The sequence below is a fragment of the Paroedura picta genome, chromosome 1 (genome assembly GCF_049243985.1).
Source record: "Paroedura picta isolate Pp20150507F chromosome 1, Ppicta_v3.0, whole genome shotgun sequence".
Taxonomy (NCBI): Eukaryota; Metazoa; Chordata; class Lepidosauria; order Squamata; family Gekkonidae; genus Paroedura; species Paroedura picta.
This window is the reverse complement of record NC_135369.1, coordinates 115,586,371-115,605,008: the sequence shown is the minus strand read 5'-3', so window position 1 is coordinate 115,605,008 and position 18,638 is coordinate 115,586,371. Positions and strand designations below refer to the sequence as shown.

At 40.2% G+C, this 18,638-nt stretch overlaps 1 protein-coding gene across 11 annotated transcripts in view; it reads right to left on the bottom strand.

The window, feature by feature from the left end:
- The window catches only part of TRDN (triadin), a 296,487-nt gene that overhangs the window by 104,497 nt on the left and 173,352 nt on the right, over nt 1-18,638 (bottom strand). For all 11 annotated transcript variants that reach the window (XM_077300566.1, XM_077300474.1, XM_077300511.1 and 8 more), the window contains one exon: nt 16,219-16,281. In XM_077300566.1, coding sequence (XP_077156681.1) covers nt 16,219-16,281 — 63 coding nt within the window. The remainder of the gene's footprint in view (nt 1-16,218; nt 16,282-18,638) is intronic.

The following is an 18,638-nucleotide window of genomic DNA, read 5'->3' as shown; positions in this document are numbered from 1 at the left end:
ATGGGTGTTCAAGTATCCCTATATCCATAGCAGTAACTCTTTCACAAACTCCTATACTAAAGTCATTGTCATCTCTTTCTTGTGGAGACCTACACCTGCCGAACACAATCTTCCAGTTTTCTACTACAGCACCAAACTACCCATGAAGGAAGTTTTCCTGTGAACAAGCACATGCAGCTATGATATCAGTGTTATAGATTATCGTATGAATAGTTCCAAACAAAATTGTGCCAGTTATTTGTTGCTGGGTTATATTTGTTTAAATGAGACTTCTGAATCAACAACTTGAATTGTGTGGAGTTCTTTTTTTCTTTCCTAGACCAATTAGCATTATGTTTTTGCATTACTGAAGGTCAGAGGATTAATGCCTTTTATCTACCCGTACATTTTCAAAAGCTAATTAACAATCCTTGGGTTCATTTTGTCTTGAAGAGTGAAACATTCAATATTAGTTTACTCTGCAGCAAATGAGCAAAAAGAGAGCAAAACTGGGGACGAATAAATATCGCTGTAAATAAATATCCTATTTAGAAGGATTTGGTTCAGTGATACACAATGGACAAAAGGGCCCTAGTTTTGAATTGGCAGAACTCTTAACATTTTATTTGGCAATTGCAGAAACTTTCAACATAAGACTACAAAACAGGGAACAAAATTAATTGTAGAAAATGTTTGCTAACCATTTCTATTCTTGCTTAATTCTAGTGAATTTTCACAATAGGTTAACATTTTCTAAACAAAAATAGCTATGCATGAAACTGAAAACATTTACAGCATCAGTGTGGCTACTCTGTGGCTATAGTAACGTTACCAAGTGTATTCTTTTTAGAGGACATGTCCTCTGTTTTTTTTTCTGCTTCTTTTGGTATCCATCCCCATTTGGGGTCTTTTTTAAAAAAAACTGATTAAAATGGTCCTCTTTTGGAGTGGGAAGATTAGGAATATGCCTGGTTAGTAGCAGTTATCACAACTTAAACAGTAAGCGTATTTAAAATGAGATTATTCAAGTGATCACTTGTTTGAAGTAGGCAGTTGGGAAATATGCCCTGTTTTTTTACTTTTCATAGATGGTAACCCTAACATTTTGGAGAACTCGAGAGGTGATAAAAGCAGAAGACATGAAAATACTATCCCTGCATCTTTGTCTTTGCAAAAACTTTTCTTCCTTAAAAGTTCCCTCCTTCTCCTTTCCCATTTCCCATCTGTAAGATCTTGGTGATATCCTGAAATCTACTCCATAGCACAACTTATGTTCTTAGTTTATCATTCATATGGCAGAGATTCTTCATTACTTACCCATCATCTCTCTCCTTGTCCCTCCATTTTATTCTTTATGGTCTACATTTTTTGATCTGGCTACCTCTGCTTCCTAACACATCCCTGTCTTTGCACTCAAGGAATTAAAAATCTTCACCACTACTCCAGCCTTACCGGGCACCTCTAGTGCTACTTTGTGTTTTAATAATAGCACACAATCCACATTCAAGAGAATTCCTGGCAAGGGAGGCATTAGGGTAAAAAGGCTGCACAAAGTGACACAGCATTTCCACTTGAATGGAGAAAGGTTGATAGAAAATGGCTTTTGTTCTTTCTCTAATGCAGTTGTTGAACTGAAGGGGATACCTCTTTTGGCAAGCAGCTCTTTAGTTTAATGACTTCATCAGAACTGGCTGTATGGTGGTAGCTAAGAAAAGCAAAAAAACTGCTTTGAGTTTATGAAAATAAAATAATTACCTGTGAATTTGTCTATTTCTGTATATGTTATGAATATTCATTTTCTTAACATGTGCATGCTATCTTCATCATAAAGAGAACCCTCCAGTAGGGCGAAAACTAAGTTATTTAGTTTTCTTTTTTTTTTAAGGTCCAAAGACTGTTTTTGGTGAATTTAATTCCAGTTTCTGACTTGCTCTATTGGGGGGGGTGTTCTTTATTAATTATTTGTTGACATATTTAAAAACCAGTACTTCAAATTCCTATAAGCCAATTTTTGTTTTGTTACAGGTAACTTACACATATGAGAGAATGTAGCCCAACTAAATTTCGTGCTCTACACATAGTCGTGGCACTGTGATCTGAGATCTCCTTCTCAACAGTCATGCAGAGAAAAGTCCCTGGAGAACCACAAACATTTAGAAATGGGGATGACAAGGATTTGGTGTATCTTACTTTACCATAGCTTTCAATTTTATGTTTAACTCTGCCCTTTATTGCATGAGGGATAATGTGTGTTTACTTGTACATTTGAAGGCTTTTTAAATAGCAAAATATTTTGAATACCACAGGGCAAAATCTGTGAAAAATAAGAAAGTTTTATTGAGGCCAACATAAATTCAATTCATAAAGCATTCTAACAAACATTTTGATTTATCAATGGATGCTAAAGGTTAAGAAGACAGAACAAACCTTACCAAATATCTGCAGCTTATTTAGAGCTTCTTAGAGAATGAAATATATTATGTATCATAGCTGTCAATAAGTGTCCTATTATGTATTCATGGAGAATAGAGATGTGCATCCCAAAATTCCTAAACTGAAAACATGCATGAAAATTTCTGTTTGGGATAACTGCCATTATATCTGGAATAGTAAGCACAAATCTGGAATATTATTCAATATGAAAAATCACCCTCCCCGAAAAGGCCATTTTTTTCACGTTTGGGTGGCTTACTGTTTTCTGCAGCAGACATCTTGCTTTTCATTGATTCTCCATATTTCCAAGGCAACAGCATTTCTCCAGTTGCAAAGAATCATTGTGAGGAATCAGGAGACTACTTCCCACCAATCACCATTGGAGACAAGCTCCTGAGAAGGAATTGTTGAGGCCCACAGCTGCTTCTCTGAACTGCATGATGTTTTCAGGTGAATCAGAGATCCTGCCCACCAGGATCTCCTTAAGCAATAGTAGTAGTAGTAGTAGTAATTAAGGTAGCCCTACAGTGGATGTCCAAGGTGAAGACATGTATCTCATAACAAATGTATGCCTGAGTCCTCACATGCAATCACACACACACAATCCCGCCCCCCATCAGAAAATTTTCAAAGATTACCACGATCAGGCCAGGGATGTTTTTCTGAAAAGAAAGTTTTCCTTTGTGAAAGGAGACAGACTATAAGAAGGAACATTTTTTTCTAGTGAAAAGGTAGTTATTATCTGTCAATCACTGTAAGACTATGTAAAAACTCTGGATGCAGCCAATAAAACAAAGCACCAGTGGCTGACACTCTTCTTTTATGCTGCTTCCATTTCCCCTCCCCTAGGAAATAGTAGAGACAAGTGAATGTCACACCCACAATCCACTTCCACATTCTTGTAAAACTAATGAAACATTAATATCTTATCTATGTTCTGCTAAAGAGGAATTGGGGCCATAGATCTACCAGCCTCAAGTGACATGAATATCTCATCCTTTCCATGAGAATTTCTTCTTAAAGTAACCTTGCAGTTCTACATTGTGGAAAGATTTGTCTCTATAAATATTTGACATTACAGTGAATGGTGGGTGATTTATGGAAGATTTCTTCATTGAGGCTTAGTTAAATTGAATTTTTGAGGTTATGTTTGTTATCAGAGTTTATATATGCAAAAGAACAGAATAGTTTAATTGAAAAGAGAAATAACTTTGTAAAGAAACAGAAAGATAGTCCTCTGAGAATCTAACTGTTCTTCATATGAAGGCAAATGTGCTGAAAGGAACAGGAAGTCTCCAGTTGAGCCAATCAGGACATAGGAGGAGAATATTTGAAAAATACAAGGAAGTTCCTATATAAATATGCTAACTACACATATCCTCTGATGCCCCCTGTAGGACATTCTTCATAAGATGTTAAATCATGCACACTACAGGTCTTTCATATTCTAACAATATAGGAGAATGCAGACCATAAGCCTGGTCCAGGAATATGTGCATGAGTCTTTCTGCTGCATTAAAAGGTAAGATATGATCGGAATCCATGATCACAATCCTGTGATTGGATATTTGTCTAAACTTTTAATTTCTTAGATATTAAAAGATACAGAAATGTAAATTGACAAGATACAGGTTAGAGCTTCTTGACTTTCTTCATCTATAAAAAGGTAAATGTGTCATACTTAAAATGGAAAAGAATTGTGTTTGCTAAGTAGAACTAATCATACCCTCAGGGAATTTCAGTGGAAATCATCAGTCATAACAAAATCATAGCAAAATGCACACTGTCAACAGAAAATATTTCTTCTGTGTAGAGGAAATAGTAAAGAAAATCCTCACCATTATTCATTTACTTGAAGGAAGGCATGGTTTGTTTGTTTGTTTGTTATAGTTGTAAACCGCCTTCCCCTGAGGCACAGGGTGGTTCACATGGAACACAGACGAACTATACATCAAACCCAGTTTTTTCCTATTTCCTATTGAATAGAATAATGGCTGTGTTGTCGTGCACACTTTTGGGTGGCTTAAAAAAGGCCTCAGCTTTATTGGCATATTAGAGTGTTGGCCCAGCATGGGAAAGGGGGACTGCATATGTTATCAGCCAACCCTGAGAACCCTGACCACAGCGGTGCCCTGGAAGCCACCCAGTTCTACCTCTGGGAATATGGGTCCCCATGCCAATGGTTTCCATCCAAGGGAGGCATACCCACCTGGGGTGCAGACCTCCTCTGCATCCACTCCAGGCCACCTGGCCCTGCAAGCTCATTTTCCTTCTCCCGCTCGCAGCCAGCTGTCTCTTATGAAGGCACCTAACCATGGGGAGTTCATTTTCCCCAACTGAACTCCCCACAAAACAGGCTCCATCCCATGTCAAAACTGCCTCCCTGCTTGTGATAGAGTCATACAAGAAAGCCTGCCACCCCAGGTCAACATACCTTTATCTGAAACAACACAATAACAACCAATATATAACAGGGTAGATGGGTAGGAAACTGCTCTGCTTGGCTGTTGCAGGGGAAAGAGACCAGGCCCCCTCTGTGCAAGGCATTTCCCTTGGGACCACTCCGCAGTGTCATCAGGCAGGCTCCAGCTAAGTCTACAATGCATTTAACAGCCCAAGTGACCCTTGTTATCAAAACTAAGGCATGTATAGAGAAACGTTATGTACATTGCAGTGACTGGGAGGGGAAGTATAACCCAGAATGGGATCCCTATCAATGAAAGTTAGCTCATCCACATCAAGAGAGAAGGTCAAGTTTTATTTATTTTATCTACTATAGTATTTATTGTCTGCCTTTCTCAAGGCTTAAGGTGGACTACACAATTTGTATGGTAGGTCTAGGTTTGCAGACATCGGAAGCAAAGCTGTCATATGAACAAAGCAAAAGTATTAAACATGACATGACATATTAAATAATAGAGAACATGGTATTATATAAGGAGAAACAATGTATTTTTCTGGAGCAATTTGTTATATGTCCTTATTTCCCTTATAAAAATGTTATCTTGAACAATTATTTTTATATAGTTTGTGAAAAACCAGGAACATTCCTCAGGATGGGCACCTCTACAGAGAAAGCATGTCTACAGGTAGTTGTTGATCTCACCCATTTGCAGGGTGGCACCTGTGCAGATGAGCAAAGTCATTGTGAAGCAGGACATAGGTAGAGAGGCAGTTCTGCAGAGATGACAATACATGCACAATATGCACACTATGCCTAGCTCCTGATAACAAGTGAACTGCAGCATTCTGCCCAGCTGGAGTTTCTGGATTGACTTTGAAAGTTGCGATCTAGAGTGAATTATAGTAGTCTAACCTCAATGTTACTGGGGCATTGTGGCCAAGAATAGGTCCAATCCAAACTGATTGATTAAAAAGCATTTATTTGTTACTGTACTAACTTTCTTCTCCAGCAGTGATGCTGGGTCCAGTATAACGTCAAGGCTTCAAAGTGGGAAAATGTCATTCAAGCCATCAGGCTGTCCAGCCAGCACTACAACCATTTTGTCTAGGTTCAATTTCTATTTATTCACTTTCAGCCACAGCAGTCAGGCTGTGCCTCAAGACCTCTATTGCATCACCAGGGAATTTGGATACAGAGATGTAGAGCTGGGTGTCATCAACAGATTTATGACATCCAATTCCCAAGATACAAATGATTTATTCTAAGGCCTTTATATAGAGGTTTAATAACATGTAGTATGACATGGCACCCAGATCGTTACTGCATCAGGAATTTGCCCCAACTCACTGCTCATCCAGTCGTGTAGCAAATTTCCACTTCCACATGACGTTGGCACCGGGCTGAGGCCATCCCAGGCCTGGCCCAACTCAGACCCTCATTCGCCCAAGGTGACAACAAGACCTATGTCTGGACTAGGCCATATGGCTGCAGAAGAGTCAGGCTGTCCTGGCCTGGCTCCTCCCCACCCACAACCGAAGTGCAGCATCCCCAAAGGGACAAAAAATGCCCTAGGTGAAGCTGCCAGAGTAGATGTTTAACACTGAGTAGATTTTTGTTCATCATCAAAAAGCTTTACAGAAGTATAAGAGTTCCAGAGCTAATAAAGTCTGATTTAAGAATCACCAAATGTTGAGATATCTCAAACAAGTGAATTGATTGTGAACTGTGTTGCCTTGGTTGCAGAGAAATAACATTCCTTTGCTATCAGCACTGCATCAGTTTTCCAATGGGCACTATGGCATAATCTGTCAGATACAGTTAGAAACATCTGCCAGCATTTTTAAAGATTTTTTCCAGCCCTCTTCAGGTCATCCACTGGGCTGGCTTCTATCCAAAAGTAAAGGAGGTCAACAAGGATGCAATTTTGTGACTAGTTCTAAGGAGCTTGACATTCCCAGCTCTCACAGAACATGCTTTTGGAATCCTAAAATCCCCAGCGTTTACTGGATTGCATAATCTAGTAGCATCAAAGGGTGGATCATTTTAACTGCCCTCCCGTCCATAGGGTGACAGAGGAGATAGTAATCAGACATTGCCTTGAGTACATGGTAGCCAGACCATATTTCAGGAAGAATCTTTAACCTTGAGATAAGATCTCCTTTCAACGGCTGAGAGCAAAAGAGTAAACCTTTAATATATTGGACCTGACGTGATTTGAGAGCGACCCAGGGCAGCTAAAGGAGTGATAAAATTCTGGGCTGGCCCTGGCAAGGAGCACTTGGCATGAATGTTGAGATCCCCCCATAACAATTAGACTAAATGTATCCAGAACCACATTCAACCACCTTTGCCTATTCAGAAAAGATGGCCACTGGAGAACTAAGTAGTCAGTAAACAAGCAGAATGCTTTATCTATCCTTAATCACTAAAACAAACAATACACAATCTATGCCACCTATAGTGTGTATTGGGACTCTGTAAAAACTGAACAATACATGGAGGTTAAAAGCCACTCCTCCTCCCTTGCCATCTGTGCAGAGTTAAGAAAGGACTGCATAGCCAGGTGGAGCTGCCTTATACTGAATCTACTCAGACTGGCAGTGGCTCTCCAAGTCTTTCATATCACCTTCTGCCTGATTTCTTTAACTAGAGATACCAGGGAGAAACTTAGGACTTTCTTCATGCCAAACAGATACTACTGAATTACAAACAGCCATGTCATTTTCTTCCAACTATGTTTCTATAAAGCAAGCTAGGTCAATTTTCCCCTAGCAACCCAAGAAGCAAGATCAATTTTCTCCTAGCAACCCAGTTAGCAGTTTATGCTTCACCGATCCATGTTGTCTAAAATAAAAAAGAAGAAGTTGAGAGGATAGGAATCATCATCTTTCTGGAGGCTGCAGAGTTGAGCACTGAACTTTCTTGGCAAATATTGCTCATCAAGGAACATATCATCCCAGGCTAGGCCACTGGGGGGGGGGGGGTGAGGGTGGATAAGATTCCATCCCATGAGTCCTGCTGAGTTGGCAAGAAGTGAATGTGATGGGGTGTAGGAGTCCAGACTACCCCCTGCGCTGGCAATCAAGGATTTGGGCAGTGGACATTAGATTTTTACCCAGCATCCTCTCCCATGGCTGCTTGGCCTTGCCCAGTGTCTTTTACCATGGCTGCTTGGCCAAAAGCCTTACTTGGCATCCTCTGCTACTGCAGCCATGCCCAGAGATTTGCTCAGTTTTTACTGCTGCAATGACCTGCCCTGAGCAGCTTCCAGCATCCTCTGCTGCAGTAGCCAGGCCCAGCTTCTCCGTATGGTGGCCACTACCAGCTCTACTAGTAAATATGTTGTCTGCACATGTGCAAAAAAACTTTTTTAAAAATTGAGGGCAATTTAAACCCCCCTGTTTTTGTTAAGATTTAAGATTTTTCTGCAAACCTAGAGATTCCCCCCAAGTCTGCAGAAAAATATCTTTAGTATCCATGTAGCCTTGATCTGGAGATTTAGATACCTGTATATAGGGGGCACATGTCACAATAATACATAGATTTTTATTTGGGAGCAATTTAAACCCCCCAATATATCTCTGTTAAGATTTAATATTATTCACAGGCCTTGAGGGTTCCCCCAAATTTGTATTAAAATCTACCTTCTATGCAGCCCCAGTGCACAAGTTTAGATATCTACAGATGGGTGGCACATGCTGCTAATAGCATGTAGAAAAAGATATACAGATGGTATGCTCATTGTATTCTGACAGCTAAAAAAATAAATTACTGTACAATCACTGTTTTACTCATGAGGAACATGCACAGAAGTAAGAGAAAAAGTGGAAGAAGTTTCAATACATTTAAAGGTAGGATAACCATCCAAGGATGCTTGGACTTTTATATTTGAATTATTTCTTTTCATTTTTTTTATTTTATTGCAAAAATGTTGTAAATAAAACCCTATCATTTATCTAACATTAGCTTGCAAACCTTTTCAGGTAGGTGAGAATTTAATTTCACTGTACCTTGTTTCTGTGGCCACCAATAAATAAGCTGTTGAATGACTTGCACTTAGCCTGTGAGCATATGTGGTAATTACTGTAGGCTTAAAATACTTGAGGGTTGCCAATCAACAATAAAAGATAGCATATATTTAAATATGAATCCAATCTCTCTCTCTCTCACTCTGTCTCTGTCTCTCTCTCTCACACACACACACAAGGGCAACTAGAAGTCTTCTTTTTTTACCTCAGGATAAAATTGTACAATTTATGAAACTAATAAAAAACACAGATCTGTTGGGTTCGACCATATTATCTGTTCTGGCAGACTTGTTTGAAAGATGATTCATACACTGTTAGTAACAGGTTGTAAAATGGAACACATTAATAATTTTAGTCTGTATACTGTTCATCAAATGGAATTTTCAAAAAATCCCTCTCCTTATATAACAGGCCATCTGTGCTCCAGAATACAAACATGGAAGGGTATGCTTTTCAGCTAACCAGATAAAATCTAATATTACAAAACAGATTAGAGAAATAAACTAATATTCCAAATTAACTATAGTTAACCATGAAGGAACATGCCAATTTAACCAAACAAGCAGATTTTCTATTCCCTTACACAATAACAAGCCTAACTGTAAAAAAATAACTTGATCAAACTATCATCATTATGAACAAGTGAGAGAAGTATGCAATATTTTGGGGTTGTTGGTTCAAGGAATGCACTTCTTCCTAAGATCAGAGAATTAAGGGGGGATCAGAAGAGGGTCAATATGTGCTACTACTCCTAAAGCATAAAGTGAAAATCGCAAAGAATAAATTGAAACCTTTATTTCAGTTTATGCTTGCTTAAAGATGGAGAGTTGAACAAATCTAGGGAGTATAAGTGGCAATCAATAATTTCATATAACCAAGGAGTATCAGCACTGAGAACCACTATCCTTCACAACAAAGCTCAAGAGTTAAGGGAATTCCATCCTATGGGGGGTCATCTCTTCAGTCCAGGGGATTCACTTTCTGGAAGACTCCACTGGCTGCAAAGTTGATGTTGTACTACAAACTGTCACAACTTTCTACAATTAAATCAATACACCAAGCTTCAGTGCTTAACCATGCATACAGTATTCAGATGTGTTTGTTTCATGTTAAAATAGTATACTTGTTGTGCAGCACTCAACTCCCCTGGCACTTCAAAAACAAGTTATTTTTGCACAAAAGATGACAAAGCGATGTGCAAATTTTGAGTTCTGCTTGAAGGATTCCTAATCTCCCCTTTCAATTAACAGACACATGCACACAACAATATAGGATGTTTTTGTCTAGGGAATGTCATACTCATGTGAATCTAACATTCTTCTTTCACTAGCAAAGAGAAATGCATACAATTTGAATAAGGTGAATGACGAAACAGGAAATTACTGTTTCTTGAATTAACAATGCAGTTTCTCCCATTAGATATCTACCATGCCTTTTTAGATATTCTGAATGGATAGATAAATACACATAAGGGTAAGGACCACCGTGGCAAGCTCTCTTCCAATCTTAACAAATGTATTAGAATACATTCCTATGAATGTATACATGGATATACATGTATGCACACTTCTCTCCATGTAGTTGGTAGCCCTGATATGTTGTTGCTCCCAATTGGGAAATTGCCCTGTAGTACCGCTCCTCCAGCCATCTGTCTGTTTATCATATTTTTATTCATGGTTTCCCTTCTGAACCTCAAGTTCATGGCTATTCATTTGGAAATTTATTCCCGATATAATATTCCTCATAAACCCCAATGAAATCAGTGGCATTTGCTGGTATGAAATGTACATTTAGACTGGCAGCACAAAGGAATGATTCACAACTCATACATACCTCTATTTTGCTATCAGAACTAATAGCCTTTTAAGTGACCTTTTCATTGCTCCATATTCCATAATTCTCCAGTGGGACCATTATAAAACAGTTTGATGCATGCAACTTAGTAAGTCAATATGACACATTCAGTATCTGGTATTTTAATCACGTGGGAATCCTACACAATTGAGCTTTGTACTGCTGTGGATCTGATATATAGTAACACTGATCATTTGTCTTGACAGCGAATGGAACATGAATACCCCGAGCCCACCAAGTGGTTGCAGCCTTGACACAACTTAGCATCAATACTAACACAAGGACAAGGAGCTGTCAGAGAACAGCCTATTCAGATTACTTTGTTGGCATTCTAATATGCAGCCTAGAGGGCAGTGCAACCCCACAGCAGTTGTTAGGGTAGGCACTGGCATAAAAGGGCAGAGTAAAATATTGAGATCCTGGGAGGTTGGGAGGAAATGGGTGAAAACTGCCAAGGCTGCTGATCCCCTCTCACTCCTTGGCTGAATCCCAGCATGAAGAGAGAGAGGGGAAGAGAGAGCCCTGTAGGGTAGCGAACCCCAACCTGTGGGCCGCAGACCACAAGTGGTCCTTCGACTAACTGGAGGTGGGCCGCGAAGGACGCCTTCTCTCCCCCCCCTGGCCCTTTACTTCATCCACGATCCGGCAGGCGCATATGGGACTATCTCGTTGCAGAGAAACAAGCTCACGGTTCCCATTGATTTGTCATCGTCATGAGTTAAAATTTCCATGAAAATAAAATGTTCCTTATGTTCATTGTTGTGGCTGTATCTTATTTTGAAGGGATGTATCTTATTTTGTATCTTATTTTATCTTGTATCTTATATCTGTATCTTATTTTGAAGGGATGTTTAAACATTACCATAGCGACCAGAGTCAGAGAGTGTTAGGGCAGTGGGTCTCAGTAAAATTGTCAAGCGTTGAGTGGTCCCCGGTGATAAAAAGGTTGGGGACCACTGCTATAGGGAACAGGAAGTCTCACTGTGGAGCTATGCCATTCATGTTAAAATAGCATACCTGTTGTGCGGCAGTCAAGACCAGGCATTTCTATTGTGCTTAAAACTGAATGTATGTCAGAGCCACTGATGGCTGCATTTAAATATGATTTGGTGCACATGGAAAAATGCAAAGTAAGGGCTTATCTATGACTCCCTCAGCGAAATCAGACCCCAGACTCATAACAGAAAGACAAGACAAAAAGAGCCTGTGCTGATTTGTATGTTAGAATTGCTTCTCATTAGAATGAGTAACTCAGAATGTTACTCATCCTGGAATGTCTCAGTTACATCACTCAACAAGCAAATTTGTCCCATACTGTTAAATTTTGAGGAGGGTTGAATTTCCAGTTTTCAGTGCCAACCTTTCCGAAAATGAGGAAGCTAATTTTTCATTGGCAGTGTTATTTCTAATGCATTTCAAAAAAATCTATCTATCTATCTATCTATCTATCTATCTATCTATCTATCTATCTATCTGTCTGTCTGTCTGTCTGTCTGTCTGTCTGTCTGTCTGTCTGTCTGTCTGTCTGTCTGTCTGTCTGTCTGTCTATCCTGCCTCTCCTGCCAAGTCATCTGGAGGCGGCTTACAGAATAAAATAGGACAAAATTAAATATAAAAACAGTACAATTCAATTAAAACTCTCTTCAATGCTAAAACTCCAACAATCACTATGACTAACAGTATTTTAACAATATTTAACAATTCAACAAATGGCGGAAAACACCTTTCCACCGTTCCAGTCAGATATACCATATCTACAACTGCATCTACCTACTAATGTCACTCTGGTTAAGATCTACCATGAAGGTGGAGCTGGGTGTCATCCGCATATTGGTGACAACCCAGCCCAAAGGCCCAGACCAGCTGTGCAGAGAGCACATACAGATGTTGAAGAGTGTGGGGGAGAGTATCGCCCCATGTGGCACCCCACAAAGGAGCCCCGAAGTGTCCAACAACTCTTTATCCAAAGCAACTCTCTGTGTCTGATTCCGGAGGAAGGAGACCAGGCATTCCAACGCAGTCCCCCTTATCCCAGTCTCAGTAAGGCGGTGGGCCAGCAACTCATGGTTGACCACATCAAATGTGGCTGATAGGTCTAAAAAAATGAGAATGGCTGAACCGCCCCTGCCTAGTTGGTGCCAGGTATCATCTGCTAGCGCAACCAGCACAATCTCCACCCTGTGGTTAGGATAAAAGCCAGACTGGTATGGATCTAGGGCTGAAGTTTCCTCCAAAAATGCCAGGAGCTGGTCCACTGTGGCCCTCTCCACTACCTTTCCCAGGAACACAAGATGTGAAACTGGGCAGTAGTTGATGGGCTCCCGTGGGTCCCGCAATGGTTTTTTCAGCAGGGAGCGAACCACAGCCTCCTTAAGCCTTTCCAGGTTTTATCACATATTAATAATGAGTCCATTAAAAGTCCACATAAATGGTGGTATGTGTGGAGGGAACTGAACCTATAGCTCAGTTGTAAACTCCTCTACAAGTAAATAAATGCCTCTTCCCACCCACCCCCCAGTGAAATTTAAATACAGGTAAATCATGTCTATGTCTGGAGATTATTATTTCTTTGGTGCAAACACAGCAGCTTTATTTGTTTGTAAATCACACCCATAGGCTTAGTATCTACAGAGAGTCTGAATTATTTTATCACAACTGAAATCTATTTTTCCCCAGATCAGTTCACAAAAGACCTCTTCTATGTAGATGAATCAATTTTCACATACGCCTAGTAGCCATGTTATTATAAATTATACTGTAATATTTATATATGACATTTAAATAATGTTACAAAAGCCCATTTCTCAGTTCAATATTTCGCTCTCTGGAATTTCATATATATTTTCAATAACGTCCTTTTTATGCAGTGTGCATGACCTTATTTCAACATTTTGTAATTGAGAAACAAATGAATCTCCTGATTCTATGGATCCTGTCTTTGCCAAAAAAACCCAGGAGCATTCGAGTGCATAAAACCAACTTCTATGATCATAAAAGCTTCGTCATTCACTCCAATGCTAGAAGGAGCTCCATATACTGTGAGAATGCTTACATGGATCTGTTCCTACCACTGCACTTAAGAGAGTGCTCATGGGAACTGGGTGTATACGCTGAAGTAATAATGAATACAAAGTGTCTTTTACATGGGAAACATGGATGCAATGTCACTTGAATTCTAGGCTTAGTTCTTCCTCTCCTCCCCCCACCCCCAATTTACTTAGTGGCCAAGGTTGAGAGGGCCAGCATGGTGTTAATAGCAGCAGCCTCTTATCTGGAGAATTGTGTTTAATTCTTCTCTCCTCCACGTGTAGCCAGTTGAGTGACCTTGGCTTAGTCTCAGTTATTTTAGGGCAGTTCTCGCAGAACAGCAGTTAGTGCTCTCTCAGCCCCACTGAACCTCTCAGGGTGTTTGTTATAGGGAGAGGAAGAGCAGGTGATTGTAAGCTGCTTTGAGAGTCTTTCTGGTAATGAAATGCAGAGAACAAAAACAACAAAACAGCTCTGTTCTTCTCTGATGCTGGTGCCAAAGTACCTGCTGATGCAAATGTACCTGCCAGGTCATGTCAGACCAAGCCAGATGGAGACAACATAGGTCAAGAATTGTGCTTCCACCCTGTTTTCCCTTATATCTTGGGTTTTTTCAAAGCCACAGTAGCTGCAAAAGGTAATCCCATGGTGCCTGACTATATTATTGCTGTCATTGCTATAATTAATATCTGGGCCTGTGATGGGGGGGGGGGGCAGAATATCAGCAAAACTGTCATTTTTCCGTCTGTCCTCTCTACCATTCCCTCTGCTTCCATGACCTCTAGACTGTCTAGACACACTGGTAGAATAATAAAGAGCTTCAAATATTGATTAATATTAACTAATTCCATTCACTGTAAATTCATATTAATTATAATAATATGAACAAACAATTGTCTCATTGTTTTAGTGGATTAATTAATACCCCTTACTGAATGCACAATTCCTTCACAGGATTGTGAACAACACAACTGAAGTCTCAAGCACTAAATTCACACATCCAGCAACAGACATAGTACTGTTTTGTGCAGAAAGCTCCCAGGCCAGAATAAGATGTATATAGAAAAGCCATACCGTATGTGATGGAAAGAGATGCCTCGATTATGCCCATTAATAATGCTGATGGGTGAAGAAGAGCTGTTTTTTCATACCCTACTTTCCACTACCCAGTCCCTAAATTACTTAAACACCCTTCCCTTCCTCTCCCCACAACAGACACCCTGTGAGGTACACCCTGTGAGGTACATGGGACTACGAGATCCCTAACAGAACTTCTCAGTGTGGACAGCTCTAAGAGAACTGTGACTGGCTCGAGGTCACTCAGCAGGCTGCATGTAGAGGAGTGGGGAAACACAGTTTTCCAGCTTAGAGTCTATCATTCTTAACTACTACACAATGCTGGCTCTCTTTCTTAAAACAGCATGGTCATTAATAAACAAGTTAATGCAAATATTTGCATTTATTTCTCACTATTCATCTGATAACTAAATATTTTGGTTACTTTTCTTCCTATAGTATTGATTTTTAAAGACTGTTTTAGCTATCTGAGTGTAACGTAACTGACTGTGCAGTTTAGTGACCCAGCAATAGGGTTGCCAATCTCCACATGGGGACCTGGAGATCTCTACATGTTACAACTAATCTCCAGATCCCCTGGACAAAATATCTGCCTTGGCAGGTGGACTCAATGGCCCTGCACCTTGCGGAAGTCTCTTCCCTCCCTAAACACCACCATCCTTAAGCTCCACTCCCCAAATCTCCAGGTGTTTCCCTACACAGAGCCGGCAACTCTACCCAGCACATTACCAATAGCTGGTCCTTTCTGACTTTGACCCAGAACTTCAGAAGGAAAAAGATCCTTTAAAAATATTTGTTGTAGTGATTAAATTTCTTAGATCAGGCTTTCTCAACCAGGGTTACCTGAAACCCTGATATTCTTAATGGCCCTGAAAGAGTTTCCTGAATGGGTGGAAGTTAATTAATTTTTAATATATTTTTAAAATTTTGGTAAACATTTATTGGGTGATATGACCATCCATGGTCATGTGCTGACCAATGATGGGCCTGGAAGGGTAGGAAGGGGAAGGGCCCCAGGTGGGTATGTACACAGCTATGCTTCCCAACCATATTCTGCATGATTGTGCCACTTCTGGGGTTTCTTGAAGGGTGAAGAATCTTTCAGGGGTTTCTCAACAGTTAAAAAAATTGAGAAAGACTGTCTTAGATATAAGGGATTTTAAAACAATTAAAATGTTTATTAATATAATGCACAGGTAAACAGCAGATTTTTTAAATGTAATGCCAAAAAGTATAAAGCTACAGGGAAAGTAATATTTGTTTTTGTCAAAATGCTGAATTCATAATGTCAAAAAACACAGAATTTAATGAGCTCATAATTTGCATACCTACCTAGTTTAAACTTTTAAAGTCTAAAAATGTACACACATAATAATGGGATTTCACTAAAGAGAGTGACAGATTGATATTTCTTACCTGCTTTTTTAACATCGGGGACAGCTGCCTTCTCAAGAGCTTTCTTTTTCTCCTCTTTTTTTCCTAAAATTTAATTAAAAAGAAATCATTTTAATGCTAGAAATATGAATCACACACTTCAATGTACATTCAGCCAATCACAGAGAAGAAAATATGGCTAAGTTTCTCGTGCAGATGTTGTCAAAAACATTTCTCTGTTTTATATACGTATGCATAGAGATAAATCTTAGTGCCTGTGAACTACATTAGGCATGACTATGGCACTCATTTGTATAAACCCTAGCAGCAGATAGCAAAAAGAACTGAGAGATGGTGATGTATGCCATTGCCTTGTGTTTATTGTAACATGTTTAAGATTAAACTAGATCTAACAGTGGCAGATTGTGTGAATCCTCATGGACACAATATGTACAAAAGATAGAATACAGAGGTTCATTATGATAATGAAAAAGATAAATATTGGCAGCTGAGATGCCAGAATAGTGTCTGACGATGCTCCAAGATATCTTTGAACTACTCTGCTATGTTTAAAGCAAAGCTGAATGAACTTATGTTTCTGGACAAAAGAAGAAAAAGTGAACTTTGTCAAATAAAAGGAACTGAAAGTTTCCCATTGCATGACCTGGACTGGTAGCAGTAACACACACTGCGTCAATTAAAGGATTCCACCCTCCTAATTACAGGAAACTGTCTTTTCTGGGCTCTGGGGATAGGGGTTCAAGATAGTGGAATCAAACTTGCAGTGTGGCTGCAGAAACCTCTCATCAAAAGAGTCTCCAAGTTGCAAAAAGGTTAGACCAAAGGGTCCAATTCTAGGGGCACCCAAAGAAGGTGCCCCATCCCACCTCCATTATTTCCTATGGTAAGAACATACCAGGTAATCTTTTTTCCCTTCATCATAGGAAATAATTGGGCACGGATGGGGCACCCTCTTTAGGTACTCCTAGAGTTGGACCCATTGGTCCAATTTTTCTGAAACTTGGAGGTTCTTTTGCAAGTTTGCTGCCTCTACCTCAAACCCCCATAACAACAATAACATTATAACAACAATAACAATTAATATGATAATAACAATAACATGAGAGAATAACGGAACTGCAAAGGATCCTCAGCTCAACTCTTACTGAGACCCAGTGTGTTGTGTAGATTCACAGCAGGAGGAGGGAGGCTTGGGGGCCAATAGGAAGTGATGGCTTGGGTCGATCTCAACCAAATGCCTGGTGGAGGAGCTCCCTTTTGCAGGCCCTGCAGAACAGTTTAGGTTCCGTCAGGGCCCTGATCTCCTCTGGGAGCTCATTCCACCAGGTGGGGGACAGAATGGAGAAAACTTTGACTCTGTTTGAGGTCAACCAAGCTTCTCTGGGGCCAGGTACCACCAGGAGGTTAGAGGTAGTAAAGCGCAAGGCTATTTGAGGGGTGTAGGCAGAGAGGCGATCCCTCAGATATACTTCCCTTTAAAATTTAAATGGCCACTTGCTTGAATCACCAAATCATGCTGAATCAAAATTTAGTGATTTGAGCAAGGTCCTTTAAGATGACCAGATTGTCCCACTCTTGGAGGGACATCTGGGGGGTATCTGCCAAATTGTACTTATGTTGAAATTAAAAAATATATATTACAATACTATTTTTGCATTCTATGCATTCTATGAAACCTTTTGCTGCTCCATATAGACCAAATTTTTAATCAGGAACCCCCCCATCAATGGTGTCCCGCTTTACCAATGTTAAAATCTGGCCATTTAAACTTATTCAGGCTGAATAAAGGCTGAATAAAGGCACATGCCTATTTCAGCCTTTAGAGTAGCGGTCCGCAACCTTTGTCAAGCCGCGGACCGCTGCGCCGGGGTGTGGGGAGAGGGCGACCCAGGGCCCCGCGCATGCACAGCAGCCCCGGCGCAAACGCCAGACACAAACACGCATGCGCAGCAAGTCTGTGCATGCGCGTTTGCGCTGCCGGCATGCCGGCGGCCGCGGCTCCCTCTCCCCGCCCCTCCAGGCCACAAGTAAATCGGCCGCCGAAGCAGCCAATTAGCTTGCGGCCTGGCAAGGTTCCCTTCCCGCCCCCTCCCAAAGCAAGAAGCTTCTCTCCATATGTTGCTTATTCCATACAACTGGAGAGGTGATAGCCTTTGATCTCTCTACCAGCAAAACTTTGGTTTCTCTTTGTAAAGTACACTGAATTCTAGGGGATTCATTGGCTGTTTTGACATTGGCTGTATCTGGTTGTGACACAGATGTAATAGAACTGATTTTTGCTATATATTGCCTATCATGTAAGAAGATCATAATCTGACAAAGGGTGCTTGCACCCGAAAGCTCATGCCTTGATTAAATCTTTGTTGGTCTTAAAGGTGCTACTGGACTCTGATTTTATTGTGCTACTTCAGACCAACATGGCTACTCATTTGAAACTAATT